Source organism: Ammospiza nelsoni, chromosome 21 (assembly GCF_027579445.1).
Source record: "Ammospiza nelsoni isolate bAmmNel1 chromosome 21, bAmmNel1.pri, whole genome shotgun sequence".
Taxonomy (NCBI): Eukaryota; Metazoa; Chordata; class Aves; order Passeriformes; family Passerellidae; genus Ammospiza; species Ammospiza nelsoni.
This window is the reverse complement of record NC_080653.1, coordinates 5,757,628-5,785,443: the sequence shown is the minus strand read 5'-3', so window position 1 is coordinate 5,785,443 and position 27,816 is coordinate 5,757,628. Positions and strand designations below refer to the sequence as shown.

The 27,816-nt window shown below is 53.5% G+C and overlaps 1 protein-coding gene across 1 annotated transcript; it reads right to left on the bottom strand.

The window, feature by feature from the left end:
- Nucleotides 1–6,424: 6,424 nt before the first annotated feature.
- On the bottom strand, nt 6,425–18,915 carry SSC4D (scavenger receptor cysteine rich family member with 4 domains). Its single transcript, XM_059487179.1, has 11 exons — nt 18,825–18,915; nt 15,702–15,746; nt 13,844–14,149; nt 12,614–12,685; nt 12,041–12,355; nt 11,186–11,266; nt 10,876–10,953; nt 9,804–10,115; nt 8,640–8,717; nt 7,594–7,921; nt 6,425–6,574 (listed from the first exon to the last, which is right to left on the bottom strand). The coding sequence occupies exons 1-10, from the start codon at nt 18,913–18,915 to the stop codon at nt 7,605–7,607; spliced, it is 1,695 nt and encodes a 564-aa protein (XP_059343162.1). The 3' UTR covers nt 6,425–6,574; nt 7,594–7,604.
- Between the last annotated feature and the right edge of the window lie 8,901 nt (nt 18,916–27,816).

Sequence of the window (27,816 nt, the reverse complement as noted above, 5' to 3'; positions counted from 1 at the left end):
CCTGCCCAGGCTCCTGCACACCCCAGGGCTGGGTGCTCCCCCCAACTCCCCCTGCCCAGGCAGCTGCTGCTTGGATTGCCCTGAGGAGGGGCTGCCTGCCCAGGGGAGCACTTTTGTGACTCTTGCAGTTGTGTTGGTGGAAAAACAAGCTGAGGAAACCTCTGGCTTCAGTGTCCCCTTCCCTGAGGTTGCAGGACAGTGGTGCCCTCATGCCCTCCCTGTCTGACCCCTTACTGGGCCAGACTGTCCCCACCACACCAATGTTGTGGCACCCTGGCCCCTTTCCCCCATGCTGCCCTGAGCCTGGCTGTGTGACAGCAAGGGACACAACCCAGGAGCAGGACAAGGCTGTCCCCTGTTCCCCTGCACCTCCCCAGCCCCTCACGGTGCAGCCTTGGCCCCTCCACCCTGACACAAACCAGAGCTGGGGGGTCACACCCTACCAAGGACCCCACAATCAGCAGCAGCTGGGTGAGCTCAGGGTTCACCAGCCCTCCCCAAAACCTCCCAGAGCCAGAGGCTGCCTCACCTGGGGCAGGAGGGGATGGAGGGGCCGTGGCTGCTGGGGCTGATGGCAGACCCAGGGTGCTTTGCTGGGAGTTTCCTTCCCCCTGCCTGTGGAGCTGCAGCTCTTTGTACCCAGCCCTGGCCTTTCATCTCAGCCTTTCAAAGCACTTTCCAAGCTCAAATTAATTCTGCTGCAGCAGCTGCCCTCCCGTGCTGTTTAGCATAAGCTCTGTCTCCAAGCAGGGCTGCCCCCACCCCTCAGGGCTTCCAGGGATGATTTTCCCTGGAACCACCTCAAGCTGCTGAGATGGGATGGGAGAGCATCACCCTGTGCTTCCCACCCTCCCCTTATTCCCAACACCCGCTAAGAACTGCAGCAATGCCCATGCCATGGAAAATCCCCTCTGAGCCTTCCTCCCTGCCCTGGGGAAGATGCTCCCACATAAGACATGTCCCATGGGAAGCTGGGGTGCTGTTCAGGCTGTCACAGCCCACCCTGGGTGCTGGTGGGGAGCTGGGTGGGACCTGGGATGCAGGATCTCAGTGGGAAGGTGGGCCTGGAGCAGGCAGGAGTGCTGCCTCCCTGCGGGGCATTAATAATTAAGCAGGCTCGTCAGGCTCGGATGGCAGCTCTTATTTAAGGAGCCGATATAAATACCGCCCAGACGGCTCTTACCCAGCACCTAAAAAAAGCCCTGCCTGTCTCGGGCCCTCCAGAAGCTGCTCTGAGCTCTGTGGGGCTGGGAGGCAGCACCAGACAAGGTGGGGACAGGGCTGTCCCAGACTCTGAGTCCGAGAGGTGGCAGCATCTGGGGCAGATGCTGGAGCACAGCCCGTGCCTCAGTTTCCCTCTGCAGCAGGGACCTGCCTCAGCCTTTCTCCTGTGCAGCAGCAGGGGCGGATGCTCAGCTCTGTGTGCTGGGTTGGTGGTGTGGGGTAGGAGATGGGGGTATCTCTGCCCACCCACCACCCCACTCCACCCATGCCAGGGAAATCTGCTTCGTGTTCCAGTGGCTGCTAAATGTCCTTTGTGTTTGTGCTGGCAGCGAGTGACACCCCGCCTCTGCTGTCCCCCGTGTCACAGCTACCCCTCCTGGGACTGGGGTCGGGGACACTCACACCAAGAGCAGCTCAGTCCTCCCTTCTCCCTGCCCAGGAACCCCAGGACCCCCATCCTGGAGCAGCCCCATATTGAAGGGCAGGGGGGCTGAGGAGGGTCACCAGGATTGGGAACTTGGACACAGCCACGTCCAGGGGAGCAGCGGGACCTCCCCAGCCTGGACACCGAGCCCCACGGGCGTGCTGGCCCCGGGGGGCGGCGAGGAGCCGGGGGCGGAGGGACAGGGCTGTCACAGGCAGCCTTGCTGCAGTCCTGCTCGCAGGCTCTGCAGCGTGACTCAGCACAGCCTCAGCGCTCCCGGCCCCACCGCCGCGGCCTCTTCCCCAGCCCGGGGGGGAACGCACGCTGCCCACCTTTCCCCTGCCCTCCCACAGCCCCTGGCACCCCAAAACCACCCCCTGGTCCCGCTCAGCGCTGTCTGTCCCCAGCCCAGGAGCAGCAGCGGTTCCTTCAGCCCCAGCTCCGGCAGGGATTCCTCCTCCAGGGCTCGGAGTGATGGAGAGCAGGGTGGGGTCAGCCTGCAAGCGCCCATCACCTCTGCTGTGCCCAGGGATCCATCTGGATCTGTCCCTTCCCACCCAAAGCCCCATTTGGGATCAGGGGAGCTCCTGCTGTGGCACCTTTCCAGGCGTTGGGAGAAAGGATTTGGGGTGTTTTGTTTTTTTTTTGGTTTTTTTTTGGTTTTTTTTTTTTTTTTTTCCCTGGGGGATGGGACTGAAAGAGATGTCAGGTCACACAGAACAGTCTGGAGATTTTTTAAAAGGATTTTTTGAGCTTCATTTTTGGGGTGTTTGGAGCCTGCCAGGATCAGCTTGTCCCAGCCTTTCTGTACACATCCCCTCTGCCATGACCTGAAGGTTACCGGGAGCTGAGGAGAGTGGCCAGAGGGACTGAGATCCCCAGCTGTCCCCTCTGGCTGTCCCCACATCCCCAAGGACACTGCGTGGCAGAACGCCACCTCTGTGCTGTGTCCCGGGCTCAGGTGTCCCTCCAGTGTCACCGCAGCCCATCCACACCCCCATGGCTGCCCCGGGGCCAGCTGGGGCACGGCGCTGGCTGCTCCCGGGGGATGCACACCGCGTTTAACCGGGCACCCGGGAACAGCCGGACCCCCCCAGCCCGCAGGGCATGGCCCTGGCACACACAGTCCCTGTGCTGCTGCTGCCGCCTCTCTCCAAACGCCGGCGGTGGCAGCGAGCTGGCTCAGCAGCCCACGTGGGGAGGCTCCTGCCGGGGGAGCGACAGCAAATTAAATATTAAAAAAAAAAAAAAGAAAAAGAGAGAGAGAGAGAGAAGGAAATGATAAGGAAATGATGGATGGGAGGATTTGCAGCCGTGTCCGTCTGTCCTGGCGGAGGGACCCTGCAGACGCAGGGATGCTGGCGGTGCCCGTGTGGCCCCCGGCACGGCCCGGCCCGGCTCGGGGGGGAGCAGCCGTGCCCGCGGTCCCCCCGCTGCCTTTGCCAGCCAGTCTAATTGCGCCAGTGACTTTGCAGATCCCAAAATAGCTGCTGGCTCCGGCGGGTGACGCAAGCGGGAGCCGCGGCAGGCCCGGCGGAGCGGGAAGGAGGACGCGGCCGGTACCGGGCTGTGCAGAGCGGCCCCGGCACCCGCCGCGATCCCGCTGGGTGACCTTGGCACCGGGGGCACCCCCGCAAGGGAGAGAGGATGCGGTGCCGCAGGGATGCCGCAGGGAGGTCAGGTCCTCCCTCATGCATCCTTTCGGAGGAGGTGGTCCAAGGCTGTCCGTGCTCTGCATCCCTGCGTTCCCAAAAATTCTGGCTGTAGGGGCTGCGGCAGGCTGCCCCCGAGGGGCAAATCTCGGGGTGAGGAATGTCCCTCCGGACAGGGCAGCCGGGTCCCTGCAGCTCAAGAGTATCGAGGAGTGAGGCATGATCACCCTCCCTGCGTCCTCCCCGGGGAAACTGAGGCAGCAAGGAGGGCAGGGGAGGGCACAGTGAGCCGCGGGGCACAGAGAGCCGGGGGACAGAGCAGAGCCCAAGGTCACCCAGGTGGCGCAGGGAGCAGCAGAGCCAGGGATGCTCCCGGGCCGGGGCTGCCTCGGGCACTGACTCACCGTGCCCGATAGCGCCCAGCTCCTCCGGTTACAGGCACAGGCGGGATTGCCTTAACCGGGCACGGCCGTGGCAGCGCTGGAAAGGGCACCCCGGGACCGGGCACTGACCCACGGGCCCCTCGTGCCGTCCCTGCAGTCTGCAGTCTGCCCCCACCTCATCCCAGCCAGAATAATTGCTTGTACTGGTCCCATACTGGTCCCAGAATGGATTGCCCATCCCTCGCAGCGCAGCTGGGGTGGGATTTACTCATGAGTGTCCTCTCACCTGCCCCAGTTCCCGGGCAGCAGAGCTCCTGAGCCCCACACAGCACCCAGCCAGAGGCCAGCTTATTATTCCAGAGCGTGGCAAAATAATTAAAGCCTCCTCCATTTCCCCTTGCTGATTTGTGCTCCTTCAGCCTGGATTAATGGGTCTCTTCTCCCAGCACAGACTCATTCCTTATTCCTAATAGCCCATAAATCCCAGCCTCAAAATAACCCCAGCTTTTGCCTGGACCTGCTGAAATATTTATCCTCTCCCCCCTGCTACCCCCCACACCATCCCCTCTCCGGGGATGGGGAGAGGAACCAATCGATGACATCGACCGGTGTGGAGCTGCAGCTGCTCCGGGCGCCGGGAAACAGCTGACGTCGGCAGGAGGATGGGAGCTGGGCAGGAGCTTCTCCCGGCTCCCCTGCAGCCGCTGCAGCCTGGCTGGGCTCCCGTGGAGGGATGCTCTCACACCCTTGGCACCCCTGCGCTGGTACACTGCTCCAGAGCATCCTCTGTGCTGTTACTGAGCTCCAGAGCACCCCCTGTGCTGCTACCGAGCTTTACAACATTCTTTGTGCTGCTACTGAGCCTCAGAGCATTCCCTGTGCTGCTATTGAGCTCCAGAGCATTCCCTGTGCTGCTGCTGAGCTCCACAACGTCCCCTGTGCTGCTGCCGTGCTCCGGAGCATCCTCTGTGCTGCTGCCAAGCTCCAGAGCATTCCCTGTGCTGCTACTGAGCTCCACAACACTCTTTGTGCTGCTACCCTGCTCCACACCATGCCCTGTGCTGCTACTGAGCTCCAGAGCATCCCCTGTGCTGCTACCCTGCTCCAGAGCATCCTCTGTCCTGTTACCGAGCTCCAGAGCATTCCCTGTGCTGCTGCTGAGCCTCAGAGCATCCCCTGGGCTGCTACCAAGCTCCAGAGCATTCCCTGTGCTACAACCTGGCTCCACAACATCCCCTGTGCTGCCACCAAGCCTCAGAGCATTCCCCGTGCTGCTGCCCTGCTCCAGAGAATCCTCTGTCCTGTTACCGAGCTCCAGAGCATTCCCTGCGCTGCTGCCCTGCTCCAGAGCATCCCCTGTGCTGCAAATGAGCCTCTGAGCATCCCCTGTGCTGCTGCACCCTGCTGCAGAGCCAGGGCATCCTCCACCCCGCTGTTCCTTGCCCCAGGTACATCCCCTTGCTGTACCCTGCTCCCACCCTGCCCGCCACTCCCTGCTCCCAGAGGAACCGGGGGTGATGCCCAGCTGGGCTGTGCGGTGTCTGGGGGGATCCCTGTGGATCTCAGCCCATCCCAGGCTGGCTGCAGGAGGAAAGGCTGGGAGACAGGGAGGCAGCTGCTGCCTTTCCTGCCTGGAAACCCTTTGCTTGCCGGGTTGCAGGCTGTGAAAGGGAGAAACTCCAGGATACCAGGACCTGCTCTTCCCAGCTCAAAGCCAAGAAGAGCAGGGTGTGGGGTAACACCAAAAAACAGCCCAGCTCTGCCAGCTCAAAGCAGAGTCCCCAAGAAAAACAGGGAAAACCCATCCAGCCTTTCTTATTTTTCTCCTCAAGAGGCAGCAGCTTCCAGAGCAACTCCTGGCCACACTCCCATCTCCTGCAGGCACAGGGAGGGGACAGCAAAGCTGGAGGAGGCCTCAGCACCCTCTGACCCATCCCCAGCTGGTGTGGGCTGTGGGATGGGCTGGGAGCTGCTGGGACAGCTCTGTCCCCTCCTGCTCCCAGCAGGACCAGGCACGGCCCAGCTGTGCTGGAGGCAGGAGGTGAGGTGGGAAGTGAGGGGGCAGGACCTGTGAGCACAGGGAAAGGAGGATTTTGTTCCCACACCACCTCCCTGCCCTCTCCCAGCAAGTCTTGCCCAGCTGTGCTGCCACAGCCTGCCTGGAAGATGCTTCCATGCCTCAGTTTCCCCACTGATGGAGATCTGGACTGGGATCAGAGTGCTGGGAAAGCTCTGTCCATGGGAAGTGGAAGAGAAGCAGCCAACAGGAGCCTGAGCATGGGGCCAGGGCCACCCCACAGCTCATGTGACTGCCGAATCCCACTAGGAACAAACCCAAAGAAAATCCAACCTCAAACCCTGATCCTGATGGGGTTCGGGGTTGTACCCCAGAGCTGGGGTGGGGAAAGGTCCAAGCTGAGCTCTCAGCTGGGTGGGAATTAAATTAATTTCAGCCCCCCTGAGCAATTTGAGCCTGGGATTTGGGACAATTTTTGGCACCAAGAACTGAGCTCTCTCCTCCAGTTTTGGGGCATCTCCTCTTCTCCAGGTGTTTGCTTTTACCCAGGGCTTTGAGGGGATGACAGGAAAACAAATCAGCTCTCAGAGCACTTTCAAAGGGCTTTTATGTATTCACAAAAACAAACCCACACACATATAAGAAAAAAAAAATTGGAAAATGAAAAAAACCCAACCCAGGAATATGCACAGTCTCTTATCAACAACAGAATTGCACAGACAGAGGAGTGAGCTCTGTGCCACTGCAGGAGCCCTTCCCCACCCTTGAACCCCATCCATGAGAACATGGAAATCCTTTTCCCAATGTCCCAGCAGGAATCAAACACTTGGTGGTGAAGGTGACTGGTGCTGCAGGCTGGGTCTTTCCACCTGAGCTGGGAGGAAAACAGCCTTTATACCCCAAAGGCAGGGCACTGGGGAAGCTGCAGGCTCCTGGGTCCCTTTCTTTGCTCTGGGAAGGGATTTGGGGTCTTCCCTACGGTTTTCCATCTGCTTGTGTCCTGTCTGCCAGCTCCCTGCCTGCCCTGGGAGCTTTTGGGACAGAGCAGCCAAAGCCAGCACAGGATGGAGAAGGATGGGGGGACTGCAGGGTATCCCCATCCTTTCCCACAACTCACGAGGTTTTTAGGGCATGGACTGGCTGTGCTGAAGCCCCCCAGGAAGGGAAATCTCATCTGAGCTCTCCTGAACCCCCCAGTGTTAGCAGAAGGAACAGGTGAAACAGGCACAAGGATTGCAGATGGTGTGAGATCCAACGCCTGCATTTCTGCTGCATGGGAATGGGGGAGGAATTGGTATTTCTGATGCCAAAATGGGAAGAAAAAGCTGCTATTGGGATTGCTGGAGGGCTTGCAAAGCAAATTGCAGAACAACAGTAACTCACTGCAGAGCCACTGGAGCATCCTGGTGTGATTTCAGCCCCCTTTTTACATTTTCTGAGTATAATTTAACATCATTTTCACAGCAGAAAATCCATTTTTCTTTCCTCATCTCTTAAAAGAAATGGCTGAAACCAACCAGATTTCACACCAGAAGCAGTTTTGTTTTTCCAAGGGGCAGTCTGGGGGTGGGTGGAGGTAGGGGGAAGCTTCAGCCACTATTTCAGGAGCTGAGGAGAACCCAGTCCTCACCCAACTCTTCCCATTCTCAGACCCCAAACATCCAATTCCTGGGCAGCAGAGCTCCTAAGCCCCACACAGCACTGAGCCAGAGGCTATTCCACATTGTGGCAAAATAATTAAAGCCTTCTCCATTTCCCCTTGTGCTCCTTCAGCCTCCCATTCTCAGACCCCAAACATCCAGTGCAGGGAGTGCATCCAGACCAGCACCAAGGGTCCAACCCCTCTCTGTGGCACTGCCACCAGCTCCCTGCAGCCTCCCTGTCCCCCCTTACCTGCGGGAAGGTCATAGGATGTCACAGACAGCACCGGCATCCTCGGAGTGGTCGCAGTTGTGGACGTCCCAGCGGATGTGGGAGCAGCGCAGCAGCGAGGGCTCGTGGCCCTTGCACTTGAGGTTGTCCAGGAAGATGTAGCCGGTTCCTTGGCCATAGTGAGCCTCTCCCCAGGCTGCCAGGGCGTGCCCACAGCCCAGCTGCCTGCACACCACCTTGGCATCCCGCAGGTCCCAGGCGTCGTCGCACACGGTGCCCCACTGGTGCAGGTAGAACATCTCCACGCGCCCCTCGCACCGGTGGCTGCCATTCACCAGGCGCAGGGACCCTGGGGAGGGCAGGGGGTGAGGCAGCTCCTGCCTCTGCCCACCCCAGAGCTGTGTTCCACTCTCCCTGCCTGCCCTGGGGTCAGCCCAGAGCTCCCCTACTGCCTTTTCTCCTGTCAGAGCTGGGGGTGGCCCTCAGAGCATCATGGAACAGACAATCACCTCTGTTCCCACCTCTGCCCCTTTGGTCCATCACCTCCTCTCCCCACCCTGATGTCCACCACCTCTGCCTGAACCAGCCTTAGGGGCACCAAGAGAAGCCATAACTTAACAGTGTCATCAGTTTTTCCCCCTCCCCATGATGTCCCCCTGGTTTTTTAAGATTTTCTAAGCCTTCTGATGTTGACATTCTTGCGATGAACTTTCTCACACGCTTTCTGTAAATAAGTCATTGTTTTGCGTTCCTTTATGGAGGAGGAGAAATTTGATGGACTGTTGGTCTGTCCAGTGTCATTGGAGAGGTGGCACTGTCACCCTCCAATCCACTGTCACTTTTGGAACACTATAAATGTTGGAATCAGAAAATAAACTTCCCTTTCTTCACCTTGAGAACAGCGGTGTGCACTTGTGTTCTTTTGTGTCCTATAGCAACATCATGGGCAGCTCCAGGCACTGCCAGATCTTGTGTCTCTGCCTGAGCCATTTATTTTTCCACCCTGTGCCAGCATGGAGCATCCCCAGGGCTGGCACTGTGTCCTCAGGTGACACCCCAGTACTTACCCTCCTTGGGACGAGTTGGGGCCAACGTGGTGGTTGTAGCAGTGGCCTCTTGGAAATGGTCGTCAGTGTCATCAGCACCTGGTGCAGCAGAGGAGAGGTGGGAAAAGTGACTGAAGGGAGAGGGTCAGTCAGAGCCCGCCAGCAGTGGAGTGGGATGGCTGCAGGGATGTGGGGTGGGATGTGCAGCCACTCTGAACAAATGGGGACCACAGGGAGTGCCACATTCCAGCCATCACCCACACCATGGCACTGATTGCCACTACTCATTCTTCACCCCAACCCCATTGGGGGACCCCATTTCCCACACCCAGCCTGAGCATGGCCAAAATCCTCCCTACATCCATTGACTTTCCCACTGAGCTGGGCTTCATCAGAGACCTCCTGTCACCCTGTGTTCCAGATTGCAAGGCAAGATGCGTTCTATCACCATCTGTATGGCAGTTGTCTTTTGTCACATGGGCAGTTTGCCTTATCTCTCTCTTTGAGTGACCACATTCACACCTCCCTAGGGAGGGGACATCTGCTGATAACAGACTATTGAATGTCCCTGCATGACTGATAAGAGCTACAGCATCCCATTGGGAGATGTGAGCCCAGAGGGAGGAGCCAAGCATTCCTACATGGATATAATCTGGAGGTTCTGGAACACCAGCACGGCTTCTCCACTGGATTCCCCAGAGGAACAGCAGCTATCTCTCCTTCCACTGGATCTTCACAGGAAGAATCCATCCTTCTCTACAGGATCCCTGCTCCAGCAGAACCACCCCTGACACTGCAGGAGGGCTGCAGCCACAATTCCAATGGCACTGCCACCAACACCCTGACCCACAGGGTGTCAGGTTGGGTTCTGACTCTGTCACTGTTGTGCTAGTGTACTGCATTGTTTATTTTGTCCTTTTATTTTTCTTCCCTATTAAAGAACTGTTATTTCCCGCTCCCATATTTTTTTGCCTGAGCACCCCTTAATTTAAAATTTACAGCAATTCGGAGGGGTGGGGAGGGTTTACATTTCCCATTTCAGGGGAGGCTCCTGCCTTCCTTAGCAGGGAGTTTTGGGGTCTGAGAGAGTTTTGGGTTTACATTCTCCATTTCAGGGGAGGCTCCTACCTTCCTTAGGAGACTCCTGTCTTTCCAAACCAAGACACCCTCTCCCCCCCGTCTCACCTCGGCAGATGACCCCGGCATCCTCGTGGTGGCCGCAGTTGTGCTGTCCCCAGCCCAGGTGGAAGCAGTCGGCCAGGCGCGCCTCGCCGCCACCGCAGCCCACGTTGTCCAGCAGCACGGGCCCGCTGCCGTAGCCGAAGGAGCCCAGCACGGTGGCGGCCAGGGCGCCGCCGCAGCCCAGCTGCCGGCAAACCACCTGGGCGTCGGGGAAGTCCCAGTCGTCGTCGCACACGGTGCCCCAGGTGCCGCCGTGCCGCACCTCCACCCGCCCGCGGCAGCTCCCGTTGCCGTTCGCCAGCCGCAAGCCGCCACCTGCGAGCCACGACCCGGGGGGAGCAGGGCTACACAGGGTGTCCCCTGCTGTCCCTCCGAGGGCGTGGGGTGAGCCCCTGGTTTTTGGGGTAAGCCCTGGGGTTGTGGGTACACCCCCCTGGGGATGTGGGGCAAACCCCTGTGGGCATGGGGTCAATCCTTGGGGTATGAGGTAACCCCCTGGGGACATGGGTGCAACCCCCTGGGGATGTGGGGCAATCCCTGTGGGTGTGGGGTGAGCCCCCAGTTTTTGGGGTAACCCCTGGGGACATGGGTACAACCTGGGGATGTGGGGCAAACCCCTGTGGGCATGGGGTGAGTCTCTGGAGTATAGGGTAACCCTCTGGGGATGTGGGTACAACCCCCTGGGAGTGTGGGGCAAACCCCTGTGGGCATGGGGTGAGTCTCTGGGGTATAGGGTAACATCTGGAGAGCTCAGGGTGACCATGGGGATGTCAGCTGAGCCCCTGGGGACACAGGGTGAGTCCTGGTGATGAGGGGTGACACTGGCTACATGGGGTGATTCCCAAGCAGCACTGTGAGCATGGAGCAATCCCTGGAGATGTGGGATGAACCCTTGAGTGTCACGGGGTGAGCACCCTGTGGGCATGGAGTAAACCCTGGGGATATGAGATAATTCCTGGGGCATGGATTGAGCACTTGGAACATGGGGTGACCTCTGGGGACATGGAAGGAGCCCTGGGGATGTGGAGTGACCTCCACCAGGGACATGGAGCTCCAGCAGCAGCTGCACACTTACTTTCCTGCTCGATGGTCAGGAGCGTGGTGGTGACCACCTCAGTGGCCTGGGAGGGCTGGTCCCTGCTGTCTGTCACTGCTGGGACAAGTGTGGGGACATGTGGGCATTGAGGGGTCCAGACCCAGCACCCACTGCCCCATTCCAGTCGGTGCCAGTGACCATCAGCATCATTTCTGTCCCCTGCCATGGGCAGTGTCACCCCTCAAGCGTCACCCATGCCTGGCAGAAACCCCAGGGTGGCCAAGCTGGGTCACAAGAGGACACAAAGGACACAGCTTCCCCCGCAGATGAGTGACTGCCAACCTCCTACCTGTGGCCGTGGCTGTGAGGGTCTCCTCAGAGTCCAGGGCCAGCGAGGTCGTGAATGATGTGATGGTGGATGTGTCCAGTCCTGTGGTGACACAAAGGGACAAAGGTGACACCTGGGAGATTTATCATCAGGATTCATTAGCATTCATACTTCATTATCCCCTGCCCCTCTAAGCAAGGTCTAGGCGTGGTGGTGCCATTAAGGAGGAGCCAGAGGGGATGTGGATGTTTAGGCAGGAAAGGACCAGCCTGAAAAAATTGTCCCTTTTGTCCTACATCATCCCCTTTGTCCATTAACAGCAAGAAAGGGAAAGCACTGGCACTCACTGCTCCCGTCATTAGCCACGATAATGAGGGAATTCAGGGGGATTATTAAGATTATAAACAGTAATCAGTGAAGGATGGCAGGAATACATCATTTCAGGAGGGGAAGGGGAGGCAGGCTGGGCCTGGCACCGTGCCCAGCCCCTGGCAGCCTCTCTCTCCTTCCGGACACGGGCAGCTCGTTTGCAGCCAGCAGAGCAGGGAAATGGCAGAGGGAAGTGCAGGATGGCAGATGCATTTCCCTGGCAGGAGGGGCAGATGCATTTCCCTGGCAGGAGGGGCAGGTGCATTTCCCTGGCAGGAGGGGCAGGTGCATTTCCCCTGCAAATCCCCACCCTGGCTGTGCTCTGGGCTCTTGCTGTGGTGTTGCTACTCCAGGGTACCATGATGAGTGTGGATAAGGAACAAGGATGCTCCCACAGCACAGAGCTCAGCCTTGAGCATCTCAGCATCTCCCTGAGGCCATTTCTGCTTGGAGAACAGGCTGTCCCTTGGTTTTTCCCCACCCTGAGGGCAGTGCCCTGCCTGGTACCTGCACAGATGACCCCGGCATCCTCATGGTGGCCGCAGTTGTGGATGCCCCAGCCCAGGCTGTAGCAGGCAGACAAGAAGGGCTCACTGCCGTCACAGTTGACGTTGTCCAGGAGGATCCGTCCTGTTCCATAGCCAAAGTAGGCATTGCTCTTGTAATCCAGGGCTTGCCCACAGCCCAGCTGCTTGCAGACCACGCTGGCATCGCTCAGGCCCCAGTCGTCATCGCACACGGTGCCCCAGCTGCCGCGGTAGAAGATCTCCACCCGGCCCTGGCAGGTGTCGGGGCCGGCCACCAGGCGGACGCTGCCGTCACCTGGGGGTGGCAGCACGAGGTGAGAGGGATGTGATGTCCCCGCACTGCCACCGTGCCCGTGATGGCAAAGGAAATGAGTGAGAAACAGAGGGGAAGGGGTGAAGCTTTAGAGCAATGGGGCTTGGGAAGCTTGGGAATTTCTGGGATAGGATGTGGCCATGGACAGTACAATGATGGGGTTTGGGGTTCTGCAGCTCAGAGAGGCTTCAAGAGGGACAGCAGGTGACAGGATGTCCCCCTGCAGGCTGAGCAGCTTACTTTCCCCGTCCTGTACCGAGGCTGTGAGGGTCCTGGTGGTCGGTCCTTCGCTGACTTGCGTGGGTGAGAACTCTGCAAAGGGAAGCAGAGAGGTGGCACCTGCTGCTGCTCCACCTGGGAGAGGGAGGGATCCCTCCCACCCTGCTGCTCCAGGAGGGTCTGTACCAAACCAGCCCCAGCTGAAAATAGAGAGGTTTGCAGCTGCACCAGAGCTCTCTGCCAATGCCTCCAGCCTTTATTCTGCCCTCAGACCCAGCTCCCCACCTCCTTTCTCACTCCTTCCACCTCTCCTCTCCAACAAAGCCATGATTTAGTTTCCTGCTTGATCCACAACTTCTGTTCTCTGGTTGCTGCCTTTCCATCCCTCCTTTTCCAAGCCCTGCTTCTGCAGGACGTGGGGATTCACAGAACAGCTGCTCCAGGTCTGCAGAGCCTCCCTTTCACAGCTCACTGGTGCCTGGCTGATGAGCAAACCTTGCACAGCGAGGGTGGAACGTGTGTGGGGTACATAAGGGTCCTCACAGAGCCATCCCACTTTTGCTTGCCAAGTTCAAACACTTTCCACTGCTTTTCTCACCTTTAGGAACATCTCCTACTGAAAAGCTCAGCAGTTTAAAGAAACACAAGTCAAAAGGGGAAAGAGCAGTTGGGCAGCAACTGACTCAGAGGCAGGAGCGTGGGTGGGCATGTGCTCCTTCCCCAGGGATCGTGCAAAGTCCCTGATCTGGGAGTGACAAGGAACACAAAGCAGGCTGGTCACCTTATGGAGCTGGGAGGTGACCTGGATTGAGCAGAGGAATGAGAGGAGAAGGCAGAAGACATTTGGCTGACCCAGGTCAGAGAACCAGGCTCTAAGACTCTTGGGCTCCACCAAGGCAGAGTCAAAAGGGGAAAGAGCAGTTGGGCAGCAATTGACTCAGAGGCAGGAGCGTGGGTGGGCATGTGCTCTTTCCCCAGGGATTGTGCTGGAGAGGGCACAAAGTCCCTGATCTGGGAGTGACAAGGAACACCAAACAGGCTGGTCACCTTATGGAGCACCAGCCTGTGGAGCTGGGAAGTGACCTGGATTGAGGAAATGGGTGAGAGGAGAATGCAGAAGATGTTTGTCTGACCCAGGTCAGGCTCTGAGATAAGACTCTTGAGCTCCACCAACCCCACTGCAACCCCCAAGTCTTGCCCTCCACAGTAATCCCATGCTCTCCTGTCCCCCGAGGAACCCACCCTCATTACCATTGCACACCACAGCCACATCCTCATAGTGGTAGCAATTGTGGATGCCCCAGCCATGGCTCCAGCACTCGCTCAGGGCCGCCTCCGAGCCCTTGCAGTCCACGTTGTCCAGGAAGATGGGCCCGGTGCCCTGGCCGAAGGTCATGGCAGCGGGCAGGGTGATGGCATGGCCACAGCCCAGCTGGCGACACACCACGTTGGCATCCACCATGTCCCAGTCGTCGTCACACACGGTGCCCCAGGAGCCGTTGTAGAGGATCTCCAGGCGGCCCTGGCAGCGGCTGGGCCCGTTGGAGAGGCGGATCTCTGCAAGGAGGGCAACACAGATCTCCCTCAGCAGGCCATGGGCAGCAAATCTACATCAAACTCCTGCTCCTTAGAGAAAATCATGAGGATCTCCAGCCAGCTGGGCCTGCTGGAGAGGCGGATCTCTGGGAGGATGGCAACAGAAAGCTCCCTCAGCAGGCCATGGGCAGCAAATCTACACCAAACTCCGTAGAGAAAATCATGAGGGTCTCCAGCTGGCTGGGCCCACTGGAGAGGCAGATCTCTGGGAGGATGGCAACAGAAAGCTCCCTCAGCAGGCATGGGCAGCAAATCTACACCAAACTCCGTAGAGAAAATCATGAGGGTGTCCAGCTGGCCCTGGCAGCGGCTGGGCCCGCTGGAGAGCCAGATCTCTGGGAGGATGGCAACACAGAGCTCCCTCAGCAGGCCATGGGCAGCAAATCTACATCAAACTCCTGCCCCTTAGAGAAAACCTCTAAGGAAAATCTCTACGTCAATCTCCTGCCCCTTCTCTGGGGCACAAGGCTGTTGTCATCTTGTTGCAGGGGTTCCATACTGTTGTCTCCTTATCACAGAAGTTTCATACCTTCTTGGTGTTTCTCCCCAGAGCACTGACCCTGTTCTTCACAAAGCAGCCAACTGACTCCAGTTTCCTTCCCAACCAGCCACCCCACTCTTTTATAGCATCTTCTCACTGGTCACAGCTGTGGCCTCTTAAAGTCAGGCTTGTTCCTAATCTTTGATAATTGGCCCAGCTGCAACTCCTTAGGGATGAGATTACTTTCTACACTATCTTTATTTTCTTATTTTCTATCCCCCTACACGAGGCAGTTGTTGGCTTGGTGCTGCCCTGCTGGTGGGACATGGGCTCCCCTCCATCTGCTGGCAGCAGTGGCTGTGCAGACACAGCACATCTCAGCCCAGGAACGAGATGCACCATCACCAAGGCCAGGTTGGATGGGGCTTTGGACAGCCTGGCCTCGTGGAAGGTCTTCCTGCCCATGGCAGGGTAGAGTGAGATGGTTTTTAAGGTCCCTTCCAACCCAAACCATTCTGTGGCTCTTTGGTGCTCCCATCATCTCCCCTGCTAATGGGCAAAAACCCAAGGGTGAAGGAAAAAGCAGACATGTGGCACCACATCTTGACTTAAATAGGTGACAAGTGACAAGATGCAATTAGCAAATTCTTATTAGCCTCAATGAATGCTTCCAGAGCTGGTGGGATGGATGGAGATGATCTCTCAGGCTGCTGGTGATGGGGAGCAGGCATCGAAGTACCAGGGTCCACCACATCAAGGGAATTATTTACTTGTCTGTGATACATGGCACAGGGACAGAGACTCAGCAGGAGGTAGAAAAAATCTCCTCTCAGGATAATGAGCAGAATAGGGATAATAAAGAATCTTTATTTTCTTTCTGTAAAAGAAGTTTAGCTTTTTCTTGCTGCTTTTTGTTCCAAACCAATATCTTTCTTTTTTTTTAATTCCCCAAATCCCTTCTTTTACCTAAAAAGTGCATTTTTCAACTACAAAACTTCCTGGAGAAAAGCGACTTTCAGAGAAGAATCTCACCTGGGAATGGCAACATCTCAGGCTCAGACTGCAAGGGAGTGGTGCCTGCAAGGGAGAAAAGGAGGGATCAGCTCTTCCCAGGGAGGAGGAGGTGCAGCTTGGAGAGTGATGGCAGCAGGGATGGGATGGAATGGTGGTGGGGACTGGCAGGACCCAGCAGCCCTTGGATCCTTCCCTTTCCTGCAAAGTCCTGGAGTTTATAGGGGAAAAATGAACACTCTTCCCCAGGGCATCACTTCCTCTACTCCATGGGTGGGGAAACTGAGGCACGTGAGTGACTGTGACTCTGGTGGGATGTGAAGCACAAGGTGACATGTGTGACCCTAATGAGCCCAGTGACCAGCAGAAGCCACTCCTGTCTTGGGCCAGGTCTTGGGGACCTTTTTGTCCACCCCTGGCCCCATTGCTGCCTTGCTGTTGGCCTTGGGCAGCTCCTGCATCCCCCTGCCCCATCACCCCCGTGGAAAACTTGGGTGGTGAGATGGGAACAAGGAAAATCAACCCTGCCCAGCTTGAGAAACCCAGTGGAGATCTCCTGATGGAAGCCTTCTGATGAAACCTTTTCTTCTATTCTTTTAGTATAATTTTAATGTAATATATATAATAAAATAATAAATCAAGCCTTCTGAAACATGGAGTCAGATGCTCATCTCTTCCCTCATCCAAGAACCCCTGTGAACACCGTCAGAGATGGGGGGTATGGAATGAGATAAATTTTAAGGTCGCTTCCAACCCAAACCATTCCATGATCCTGTGGTGCCTCCATGCTGATTACAGCACCCAAGGGCTGATCAACACCTCTGGTGCCTCTGTGGCCTCTTTTCCTCCCTCTGCCTCAGACCAGCCCTGTCCTGCCTCACTCTCAGCCCACCAGCAGAGACGTGGAGTGTCACCCTGGTTTTTTAAGATTTTCCAAGCCTTCTGACGTTGACATTCTTGTAGTAAACTTTCTCACACGCTTTCTGTAAATAACTCATTGTTTTGCATTCCTTTATGGAGGCGGAGAAAGTTGATGGGCTGTTGGTTTGTCCAGTGTCATTGGAGAGGTGGCACTGTCACCCTCCAATCCACTGTCCCTCTTGGAACACTATAAATGTTGGAGTCAGAAAATAAACTTCCCTTTTTCTTCACCTTGAGAACAGCGGTGTGCTCTTTTGCATCCTATAGTGACATGGAGGTCAATCCCTGCTGCTCTGGGGGTGGATGTCACCACTGTGAGAAGCAGTGTGAGCTGGGGGGACAGTGGAGAAAATGAACCCACTTCCCTTTTCCTTGCTAGGATGTTACCTGGGAGACCATTAAGTCAGCCAGAAATGAGGGCTGTCAAAGAAAGACCTAGAAACCCCAGGAAAAAGGAGAACAAGACAAATGTCTGGCTGTATCCATGACTTAGCAGGGATGCTGGGGTGAACATCAGCAGCCAGGGAGCCCCAGCGTGGTCAGTGCTCCTGCCCTACCCAGCTGGAGCAGGCATGGAAAGGGATGCTGTGATTCCAGCAAGAATTGGGGATTAAACAGGTGAGACCACGGCAGCAGAGAGGACAGGGGAGGATAGAGCAGCCCATGGGCTGGACAACAGGGTAGAGGTAATTCAGCTCACCAAAAGTGGGGAGATGTGTGGGTTTCAAGGAAGAGTGTTTGATCCTGGCTTGTATTGATTTTTAACACCTAGTCCACTCCAGTGCCAAGAAAGCAGTGGATAAAAAGGACATTGATAAATATTCATCTCCCTTTGAGTCAAAATCAAAGCTCTGAAATATTCATTTAAGAGCATCCTCCAGCAAAGTCAGGAAAGATCTGAATAGAATATGTCTGGTGTGTCTACAATAATAAGGGGCTGTCTTTTTGAGGAGAGATGGAGCCCTCCATGTTTCTCTGATCCAGCTTCACAAAGCCAAAAGAAAAAGGGAAACTGCTCCAGTAAACAAAAACACCAAACGGGAGGACAAATGGCCCTTCATTAGCGACTAATCCGTGCCCATCAAGGAGGAGAACGAGGAAAGCCAGGCGATGCAGGGGACAGGGACAGAGCCACCAGGGTCCCCACACCAGAGTGTGAGCGCGGATGCTGCCACAGCACCTGAGGGGGAAGGGAAGCACCAGCAGAGGGGGTGGGAAGGTAAAACCCGATTTAACTCAATTAGGATGTCTGAGCACATCTGAATCCCCAGTTTTCCCGCTGGCTGTGCCTTGGTGGGTTTGTTGAGGCAGGAGTGCGTTCCCCACTGTAATGACATGGACAGAGTCACACTGGGATCACCTCGCTGCCCCAGCACTGGTGTGGACCCGCCTTCCAGAGCAGGAATGGCTTTTCCCAGGTCTATTGAAAAGCTTCCTGGCTGCACAGTGCCTGCCAGGAGTGAGCAGAGCCCCTTGTTCTCAGGGGATGGGTGTCATAGACATCTTTTATGAAAAATCCTTTCCTTAGGATTTTTCCTCCTGAGAGGCCTCAGGAACAAAATGTAAACATTGATTATCTGCTGCTGTGGAATGCAACAGGTGCATCTGTGATTGGTCTCATGTTAGATGTTTCTAATTAATGCCAATCACAGCCCTGTTGGCTCGGACAGAGAGTCCGAGACAGAGCCTTTGTTATCATTCTTTGCTATTCTATTCTTAGCCAGCCTTCTGAAAAGGAAATCCTTTCTTCTATTCTTTTAGTATAGTTTTAATGTAATATATATCATAAAATAATAAATCAAGCCTTCTGAAACATGGAGTCAGATCCTCATCTCTTCCCTGAACCTGAGACCCCTGGGAACACCATCACAGGATGGGTGCTCATTCCACCCCTTTCCTTGGCAGGACAGGTCCCTAAGTCCTGGGCAGCAACTTCAGGAGCATCCCTTGGCCATCAGCATCTCCCCATGGTGCTGCCTGCTCCAGAGCCCAGAACTGCTCTGTCACCAGCGCTGGCAGCACCTGCCCTGCACGCTGGGCCTGCCATCACAGCCAGGTCACGGTGGGACATGAGAGCTGAACTTGCTCCCCCATCCCTGTGCACACTCAGCACTGTAGGCGACACCACAACAATCCTGCGCCTGGAGAAAATCTGCCCACAAATCTGATGGAGAGGGATCACAGTGCTTAAACCCCCTCCCACCGCCCCAGGCAGGAGCTCACCGGTGGGGCTGAGGATGAGGAGGATGAGGAGCGTGGCTGGCATCAAGGAGAGAGGCAGCACCTCGGTGTCCGGACAGGGACCGAGCGTCATTGCTGCTGTCAGCCCCTCCTGCAGGCGAATTTCCAGAGGACACCTCCCTGAAACATGCAGACAGCCGAGTTAGTGGTGGTGGCCTGCAGAGCCTGTGGTCACCAAGGGCTATGCAGGACCTGTGAACATGTCACTCCTCAGCATTTCCAGGAGCAGTGACCAGAAGACACACGAAAATCTGGATTAAGTTAGAACAAGCAAATTGTTTTTGAGTGGCAAGATGAAGCTGAAGGGCTGTATTCCCCCGCCTGGGAGATACTCAGCAACAGGGAATGTCAGCAGAAAATGAGGAAGAGATTCAGTATCGTAAGATTCTATTTCCCCCTCGTTTACTGCTCACTGCTAAGGGGTGGATTTCCAGCTCTGTCTCACTCGAAGACTCTCGGGGAGGGGGATGGGTGCTGGTCCAGGACTCCTCTGGGATCCCAGACCCGCATCCCTGCTCTCCCAGCTGGGGGCAGCGTGGCTGGGGGAGCAGTGCCATCCTGAGGATGCTCCCACCACTGGGAGGATGCTCTGCCATCCTGAGGATGCTCCCACCACTGGGAGGATGCTCCTGCACACCTGCTCCAATGCTGGGCTATCAGGCTCAGCTCTGTTGCCACCTTTCTCTTCACAGAGAAAAGCAAGGCACAATTCTTCCCAAAGATTTCTGAGATCCACATTCTCTGAACCTCAGAGAAAGGGAAAACGCAATTCTTATCGCTTGCTGTGCCTGTGTTTGTGCAAAAGTAGAATGCAATATGGAGATTGTTTATCCAAAGTGATGATGTTTTGTTTCCTTGGCCTATCGTGTGTGTGTGTGTGTGTGAGGACTGTTGGGTGACAGTCATGAGATTCAGAGCAGTTGTGTGCAGATTCAGTTTAGATTAAACATATATAGTATACTATAATAAAGTGATTAATTAGCCTTCTGATACCCAAGGAATCAGATGCATCATTCTCTCTCCCCTCATTGGAGCCCTCTTTGATTTACAATAAAGCTCAGCCAAGCCCCAAAATTAATCCTTGCAGTCCACACTGGGCACACCAGCTCCTGGAGGGATGCACAACAACTGCTGCCACTGCAGGCATCTGCTGGTGCTCAGAAACTCAGGAAAGGTCATTGAAATCCACATTGAAATCAGTGGCTAACCCTTCCTTCCCATGGAAACCCCTCATCCAGCTTCTAGCTTCTTGCTCTTGAGAAGAGCTCCCAGGTGGGACCGTGTGCTGGTGTCCACCCAGCCAAGGTCCCTCCACACCATGGGCTGGGGTGTCACTGACATATTTTATGAAAAATCCTTTTGCTAAGACCTTTTCTCCTGAGAAGCTTCAGCTTCTCCATGTTTTGCTGCTTTGGAGAATTGTTTACCCAGCATGTGAAATTGTTTTTATTTGATGACCAATGACAGCCACCTGCGTCAAGGCTGTGAGCAGTCACAAGATTTTATCATCATTCCTTCCTTTCCTTTCAAGCCTTTTGATGAAATCCTTTCTCCTATTCTTTTAGTATAGTTTTAATATATCATTTTCTTTTAATATGATATATATAATAAAATAATAAATCAGCCTTCTGAAACATGGAGTCAAGATTCTCATCTCTTCCCTCATCTCTGTGAACACCACCACACTGGGGGGCTCCAGAGCATCCAGACCAAGGCTTGGACCTCGTTTCCTTCACCATATACTATTAATATATCATTTTCTTTTTATATAATATATATCATAATAAATCAGTCTTCTGAAACATGGAGTCAAGATTCTCATCTCTTCCCTCATCCTGGGACCCCTGCATACACCACAACACTGGGGGGCTCCAGAGCCTCCAGACCAAGGTCTGGACCTCATTGCCTTCACCAGGGTGAGATGATAGTGGACCAAAGGGTTTTCTGGGCACCAGCAAGAGGTGATGGAGGTGCAGGAAGGAGCTCGTTTAGGTGGGACACAGCCCTGCTCCATCTCCCTGATCTCTGCCCGGCTCCTGCTGCCCAAGCCTCTGGAGGAGACAGACAAGCTCAGTGATGGGGGCTGAAAACCAATCCACTGGCTGAGGTGGTGGCTTTCAATACTCCATTCATCCCTCCTGCAGCACCGAATAATGTCGCCTTTTGTGCCTCGGGCGCTCCCCTCTCTCCAGCAGGGCAGGGCTGACAGATGGCCCCGGCCCGGCCGAGCCCCGAGCGCGTCCTGCCCGCAGGGACCTTGTCATCGCCGGCCACTCTTGTGACAGAGCCAGCGCGTTCCTGCTGCCTCGCAGGGTGGCAGCGGGCATTAACCACTGCCGTGCTGTGCCACGGCTGACCCCCGAGAGGGAAAACCCAATTTTCCATCTCCATCTGTGCTTTTCCAGCTGCTTCTCGACCCGCATCCCCAATGCTCAAGATTCAGCTGAAAATTGAAGCTCCTTCCTTAAACCCGGCAGTGTTTGGACTCTTTCAGATTAAAATCTGATTTTAAGCCTTAATTAGTTGTTATGGCACTGTAGCAAAACCCAGCATCCCTTCTAACATCACTCAGAGCAGCTGTGGCTGCCCCATCCCTGGAAGTGCCCAAGGCCAGGTTGGATGAGGTTTGGAGAAACCTGGGATAGTGTAAGATGTCCTGCCCATGGCAGGAGGGTGGAATGGAATGAGCTTTAAGGTCCCTTCCAACCCAAAATTTTCTATAATTTTGTGATGATTCTATGATTTGAAGAGTTATGATTTAAAGAGCTTCTCAATGTGAGTTTATGGAAATCCCTTCACACCAAGGTTTTCAGGCTGTCAGGTGTCCTGTGAAGCCACCCCTCACCATAAACCTGCTGGAAAAACAGCAAATCCTCCATCAGCCCCATGCTGCACAAGGGATGGTACCACTAGGGATGGAACAAAACCCACAGGGGAGGATCAGGGCTTTAACCTGGGGCACAGAAAATATCTCTGCTTTCACCCCAAATAACACAGCACAGCAAACACCCTGTGCCCAGCCAGCCCTCTGCCCTCAGTGAAAACCTCCTCCCACCTGTTAACAGGACCCCACAGGTCCTTTCATCCTTTTTTGTCCCCTTGGCCACAGCTGGAGTGAACCCTAATTCTCTGTTTATCACTTCTTCCACTTTTTGACTATTCAAACAACTTCAGGAGAAATCAGTTTTTCAGCTGCCACCGCCCTGCCAGATCATTATTTGTAATTACCACCCTGACCTAAAAAAAAAAAAAAAGCATCATAAATCCACATACCTGTTTGGTATTTTCTCTCCAGTATAAGGATGGGTGTATCAAATCCCAGAAATATCTGTCCTCTTTTGAAATAAACAAAGGAGCTGGCTAGTTAGCTATAAAATCTTCAAAAGTAACGACTGAAATTAATATTCCTGGTAAGATGGGATGGGGATAAGGTAGGATTTTTTTTTTTTTTCTTTAGGTGAGATCTTGCTTAGTAAATTTAAAAAAAATTAAAAAGGGGGAAGAAAATGGATTTCATCCATCAACGGAACAGCTCCAGCCTGTCATCCCTTGGCAGTTCTGGGGCTGCTGCTGGGTTACAGCAGGATGGCAGCCCTGCAACCCATCCTGGGACAGATCATCCCCAAAGCAAAGCAGAAAGAGAAGGTGCAGGGAGAAGAGGAGGAGGAAGAAGCAGAAAGAGAGGGAAGAGCGCTAAGGAGACATGGCGGGGAGGGAATGGCTCGGGTTTCAGGGAGGCAGGCAGGGACACATCCTTAAATTGGGTGCTGGCAGAGCCTCAAGGGGAAGGAAGAAGCTTTTTCAGAGGATTTGGGCTTTTCAGCTCCTTCCCACCTCCCTCCTGGGCTGTGTGAGTGCCCACCTGGAGAGGAAGGCAGCAATAAGCGCCTGGCTGGGAATCCTCCTGTGCCTGAGCCAGCACTGGGGTGCAGCAGGAGGGGATGGCTCTGACTCCTTCCCCGCCTGGGCACCTGTTGCTTGGGCAAAACATGGTCTGTTCCTAGGCAAGAAATTACCTTTAGAGGTCTCTTTTCAGGGGATTTTTTCCTGTCTGACCATCTAAGGCATCTCTGCTGAGGACCTGACCTATCCCTGTGCTCTCAGCCTGTGGTGAGGGATGCCCTGTGGCTGGAAACCTTCCCCATCCACCTCCACCACCTTCTGCTCCACACACTCATGTTGTCTTCTTCTGCTCCTGACCATGGCATCTCTTCATTTTAAAGAGATTATTTAATTTTTTTATTTAATTTTATTTAATTTTTATTTAATTTTTTCATTTTAAAATTTTAATATTATTTTAAATTTTTAAAATAATTTTTAAATAATATAAAATTTAAAAGAATTTTAAATTTTATATCATTTTTAACTATTTAATTTTTTATTTTTTAAATTTAGAAATATTTTTAAATAATAAAAATTAAAATAATTTAAAATAATTTAAAATTTTATATTTTTAAAAATTTGTATTTAATTTTTTATTTTAAAAATAATTGTGTATATTTAAGAATTTTTAACTATTGCAGCCTTTAAACCATTTTCACCATCATTGCAAGTAAAAGTCAGATAATGTGAAACTCACGGACCTCAGCAGCCTTGAAGACCCCAGAAAAGGAACCTCCAAACATACTGGATTTCCCAACATTATGAATTTTTAAATTCCCCAGCAATTTTCGGAGCCTGATGTGCTTTTGGCTTTGAGCAAATTGATTTTATGAGCCACAGGATTCCTGCCCTGGTTCTCACAGGGGGCAGAATTTGCCTTGTGGGTCTTGCTGCTGGATTTTTCACTTGCTCCTATGCAAAGCCCAGACATCTAAATGCCCTAAAAAGTCTGAGTTTTGTATTTTAGCTCTGCACAAAGCCAGCTCTGGCTGCAACTGTGGCCAACTGTTCCTTTATTGCAGGGATTCAGTAATTAGCAATTAGGCACTTTTATTTCCCAGTAGCAGCAAAGTTCTAATTAACCAGATCATGAGCACAAGTTTCAAAGGCGCCTTTTAAGTCTGTTTTGCTTAAACTTTGACAAACCCCACACAATTCTGGCTGTCTGCCAGGGCCCATGGACTGGGAATCATCAATCCACAGCCAGGTTTTGCAGACCAGGAGCAAAGTGTGGACATGAATAGGATGCTCTCCACCCCATCCAGGATTTCTGTGGGCATTGGGGCAGCATCTCAGCCTTTTTCCACGTTCCTGCGTGTGCTTTGAGCAGCTTGGCAGTGTCAGGCTGGGGGATTACGCTGCTCTGAGGAAAAGAAAACACAGCCAGCCTTATTCGAGGAGCAGCCACAACATAAGAAAGGCTAATTAGAAAATTCCACAGGACAGCAAGGCTGTTCTCTTGTGTGCCAGGGAGGAAAAAAAAAAAAAAAAAAAAAGAGAAGCTCTTTTTGTGCTTTTCCTGATGGTCCTGCTGCCCAGTCAGACAAGGACACTCCAGAGATGCTCATGGGAGAGAAGCTTCTGGAGGACTCAGGGCCATCCCCACATCCACTCAGCAGCTGCCACGTGCCACCAGCAGCTTCCTATGGCAGTGGTGGCATCTCCAGCAGACCTCTCTTCTGGCAGCAGCCTGGCCATGGGTAGAAACTGGAGAAAATAAGTGGCCATGAAACTACAGAAAACACAAGGCCTCCAGAAAAAAAAAAAAAAAAAAAAAAAAACCACAAAAACCAAAACTCCAAAGTGATTTCCCTTTTCAATTAGTTGGGAAAATACAGAGAAAAGAGATGAACTCATTTGTCCAGGCTATACCATGGCCAGGAACGCGTTTGGGATGTAAAGAAGGGCCTGGTGCCATATGAAAAAGCCCTAAGCCGAAATAAAAGGCGTTTTCTTGCTGCCAGGAGGGAAACACAGGGCTGAGAACACCAGTTGCTGTTTCAAGCCATTAGCTGGTTCATAAAGAGCGACAGGATTCCCTTGCTGAGCTAAATCACTGGGTATTTAGGGGGCTCCTGCTGCTGCTTTCACTTTTGGGAGCACTGGCACCAAAAATGCTGCATTTACAGCAGGATGGAGCCTCCCCTCCTTCCTCTGCTGCTCCAGGACACAGCCAGGGATGGGACCCTGCGCTGTGGGGTCCTGGCAGCTCCCAGACCCAAACCAGCCTGCGTCCTGCAGCCTTTGAAGAAGGAAAAGATGCAAATCTTTCTGTAAAAATACCATTTTGGTTCCCTGTCCTGACATCAAGCCCTGCCTTGATGGAGCTGTGCTCCTAGCACACCCCTGTGCTATTTGGGAACCACGAGCTAATTTTAAGGTGTTTTCTGGCAGTTTATAAGCACTGAAGGAAAAGCAGGGCTGAGAAAAGAGCATCTCTGGAAGCCCCTAGGGAGGATCAGCATCGCTCTGGCTGCAGCAAACTGAGCTCAGGGAGAGGTACCCATCCCCTCCTGGGACAAAATCACCTTTGTTCCTCCCTAATCTGTTCTGCTTCCTGCAGAAAGCACCTGGGGCAGGTGGGAAGGAGCAGCCCAAGGACACGGTGCTGACAGGAGGCTCTGCTCTCCAGAGGGAAGCAGCCCCAAGCCCTGGGCTCCAGCCTCCATCCAGGGCTGGGGAGGGCAGGAACAGATCACATCAGGGTGGCAAAGAGGGAGCTGGGTCCTCTCTGTCACCAAAGGCACTCAATGTGAACCATGAGCTTTAGGGTGTGTCTGGAACCGCATTTTTCTTTCTGCCATCACTTCTGAGGGTGAAACCTCACCTTGCTGCCATCTTGTTGCAGGGCTTCCATACTGCTGTCTCCTTATCACAAAAGTCTCATACCTCCTTGATATTTTCTCTCTTCTTTTCTATTTTCTCTTCAGAGCACTGACACTTTCTTCTTCACAAAGCAGCAAATTAACCCCAGTTCCCTTCCCAACACCACCCCACTTTTTTATAGCATCTTCTTCTCATTAATTACAGCTGTGGCCTGTTCAAGTCAGGCCTGCTCCTAATCTTTGATCATTGGCCCAGCTGCAGCTCCTTAGGGGTAAGATTACTTTCTGCACCATCTTTATTTTCTTATATTCTATCCCCCTACATCACCAGGCAGCAGGATCCTATGTATATGTATATCTTATAGCCATATATATGTGTGAAAATGCACATTTTATGATTGGCTTTTCACAAATCTTAAAATGAATATTAGATGTGTTATGTTAGAAAGTAATGCTGTGTTAATTCTCTTAAGTACTGTGTTAAATATAGTTTTAGGTTATAACATAATGCTAAAATAGAAACTATGCTATGTAGGATACTTTTTCTAAAGAAAGGACTTGCACCAAGATAGCAGCCACAGGACACCTAAATCTTTCAGAGAAAATGAATTTATTGCTCCATTATCAGAAGAAACTATTTTTTTCCTGCCTTGCTCATCTCTGAAGACACTGTCAAGATTCAGAGGAAGAAGTTGACACTGACCAGACAGAATCCTGTGTTTGAATGGAATTTATGCATCACATATGAGATGTATGAATATTCAACAGGCTATTGCTTTTAAGGGTAAATCCTCTGTTAACAGGTGCCCTTTTTTGGGCTCCTGCTGCCCAGAAAAAGGTACCCGGACATCCTCTAAAATCTCTAAATTCCTTGGAGTTTATGTCTCGGTTTAGCTGCAGGAAAGCTCGGGAGGGATGGATGGATGGAAAGCCGGCCCTGGTGGCTGCTGCGAGGCTCAGTGTGCACTAGGTGGCACGCAGCAGCAGGGAGAGGCTGGGATTCGGGAAAGGAGAGGAAATCTCCGCTGGGAAAAGCAGGCAGGAGGCAGAATGGGATGAGTTCTGCCCCTAATTAGCGTTAATGGCGAGGTGAGTGTGGCCAGAGCAGGTGAGACAGGAACACAACCCAGAGGACTCAGCTCCAGAATTTCCCAGCTGGATTTAGCAAAGACAGGGATAGAAAGAGCGTTTTAATTGGGGTCAGGATGATGGGAGAAGGGGCTGGGGCTCCAAATGAGAATGGTAAATTTAGGATTGGCATAAGGAAAGAATGTTTTATGATGAGTGTGGTGAGGCCCTGGCACAGGTTGCCCAGGGAAGATATGGATGCTGGAAGTGCTCAGGGTCAGCTTGGGTGGGGCTTGGAGGAGCCTGTGATGATGGAAATGTCCCTGCCCATAGCAACAACCCGGGCTAGTCCCTTTCAACGTAAGCTGTTCAAGATTCTGTGATTTCCCCAGAGAAGGCAGGCAGTGGAACACAGAGAGCTGAGCTGAGCTCGTGGGGCATCTCCCAGTACAAGCAGAGATGAAGAACATGTCCCTCTGAGCAGGTAAATCCCAGGGCTTGGACAGCAAGGTCACCTGTCACAGACATGTTTTATGGAAAATCCTTTCCTTAGGATTTTTCCTCCTGAGAAGCTAAGAGGCCTTAGGAACAAACTGTAAACAATGGTTATCTGCTGCTGTGGAATGCAACAGGTGCATCTGGGATTGGTCTCATAGAGTTGTTTCTAATTAATGGCCAATCACAGTCAGCTGGCTTGGACTCTCTGTCTGAGACAGAAACTTTTGTTATCGTTCTTTCTTTTTCTATTCTTAGCCAGCCTTCTGATGAAACCTTTTCTCCTATTCTTTTAGTATAGTTTTAATGTAATATATATCATAAAATAATCAATCAAGCCTCCTGAAACATGGAGTGAGATTCTCATCTCTTCCCTCATCCAGGAACCCCTGTGAGCACCATCAGAGTCCCCCAGCAGCTGGAGGAGGATCTGGCCCACATCAGATCCATCCCTGCTGTGTCTCACTGGCCCCTGGCAGGGACCAGCAGCAGCTGCTGCAGAGGAAAATGAAACGAAATTTCACCTATTATCCTTTGCCTGCAGAGGAATTTCTTCCTAATTCCTGTCACTTTGGGTTTGTCTGCTCAGGGAAATTAATGTGAAATCGAGTGGGCTGTGAATTGCAAGTGCTGCAGCAATCCCAGCAGAGCTTGGACAGGCAGTTTCCTAAGTGGCCAGGCCATTCTCTGGAGCACCGGGCTAA

Bases quoted from the DNA above. Each gene is read 5' to 3' on its own strand.
- SSC4D (XM_059487179.1), bottom strand. From the start codon at position 18,915: ATGACGCTCGGTCCCTGTCCGGACACCGAGGTGCTGCCTCTCTCCTTG. The intron at 12,686-13,843 runs GTAATGAGGGTG...TTCCCTTTGCAG, and splicing joins TGTGGCTGTGGTGTGCAATG to AGTTCTCACCCACGCAAGTC. The intron at 7,922-8,639 runs GTAAGTACTGGG...TGCCCTCCCCAG, and splicing joins CCCAACTCGTCCCAAGGAGG to GGTCCCTGCGCCTGGTGAAT.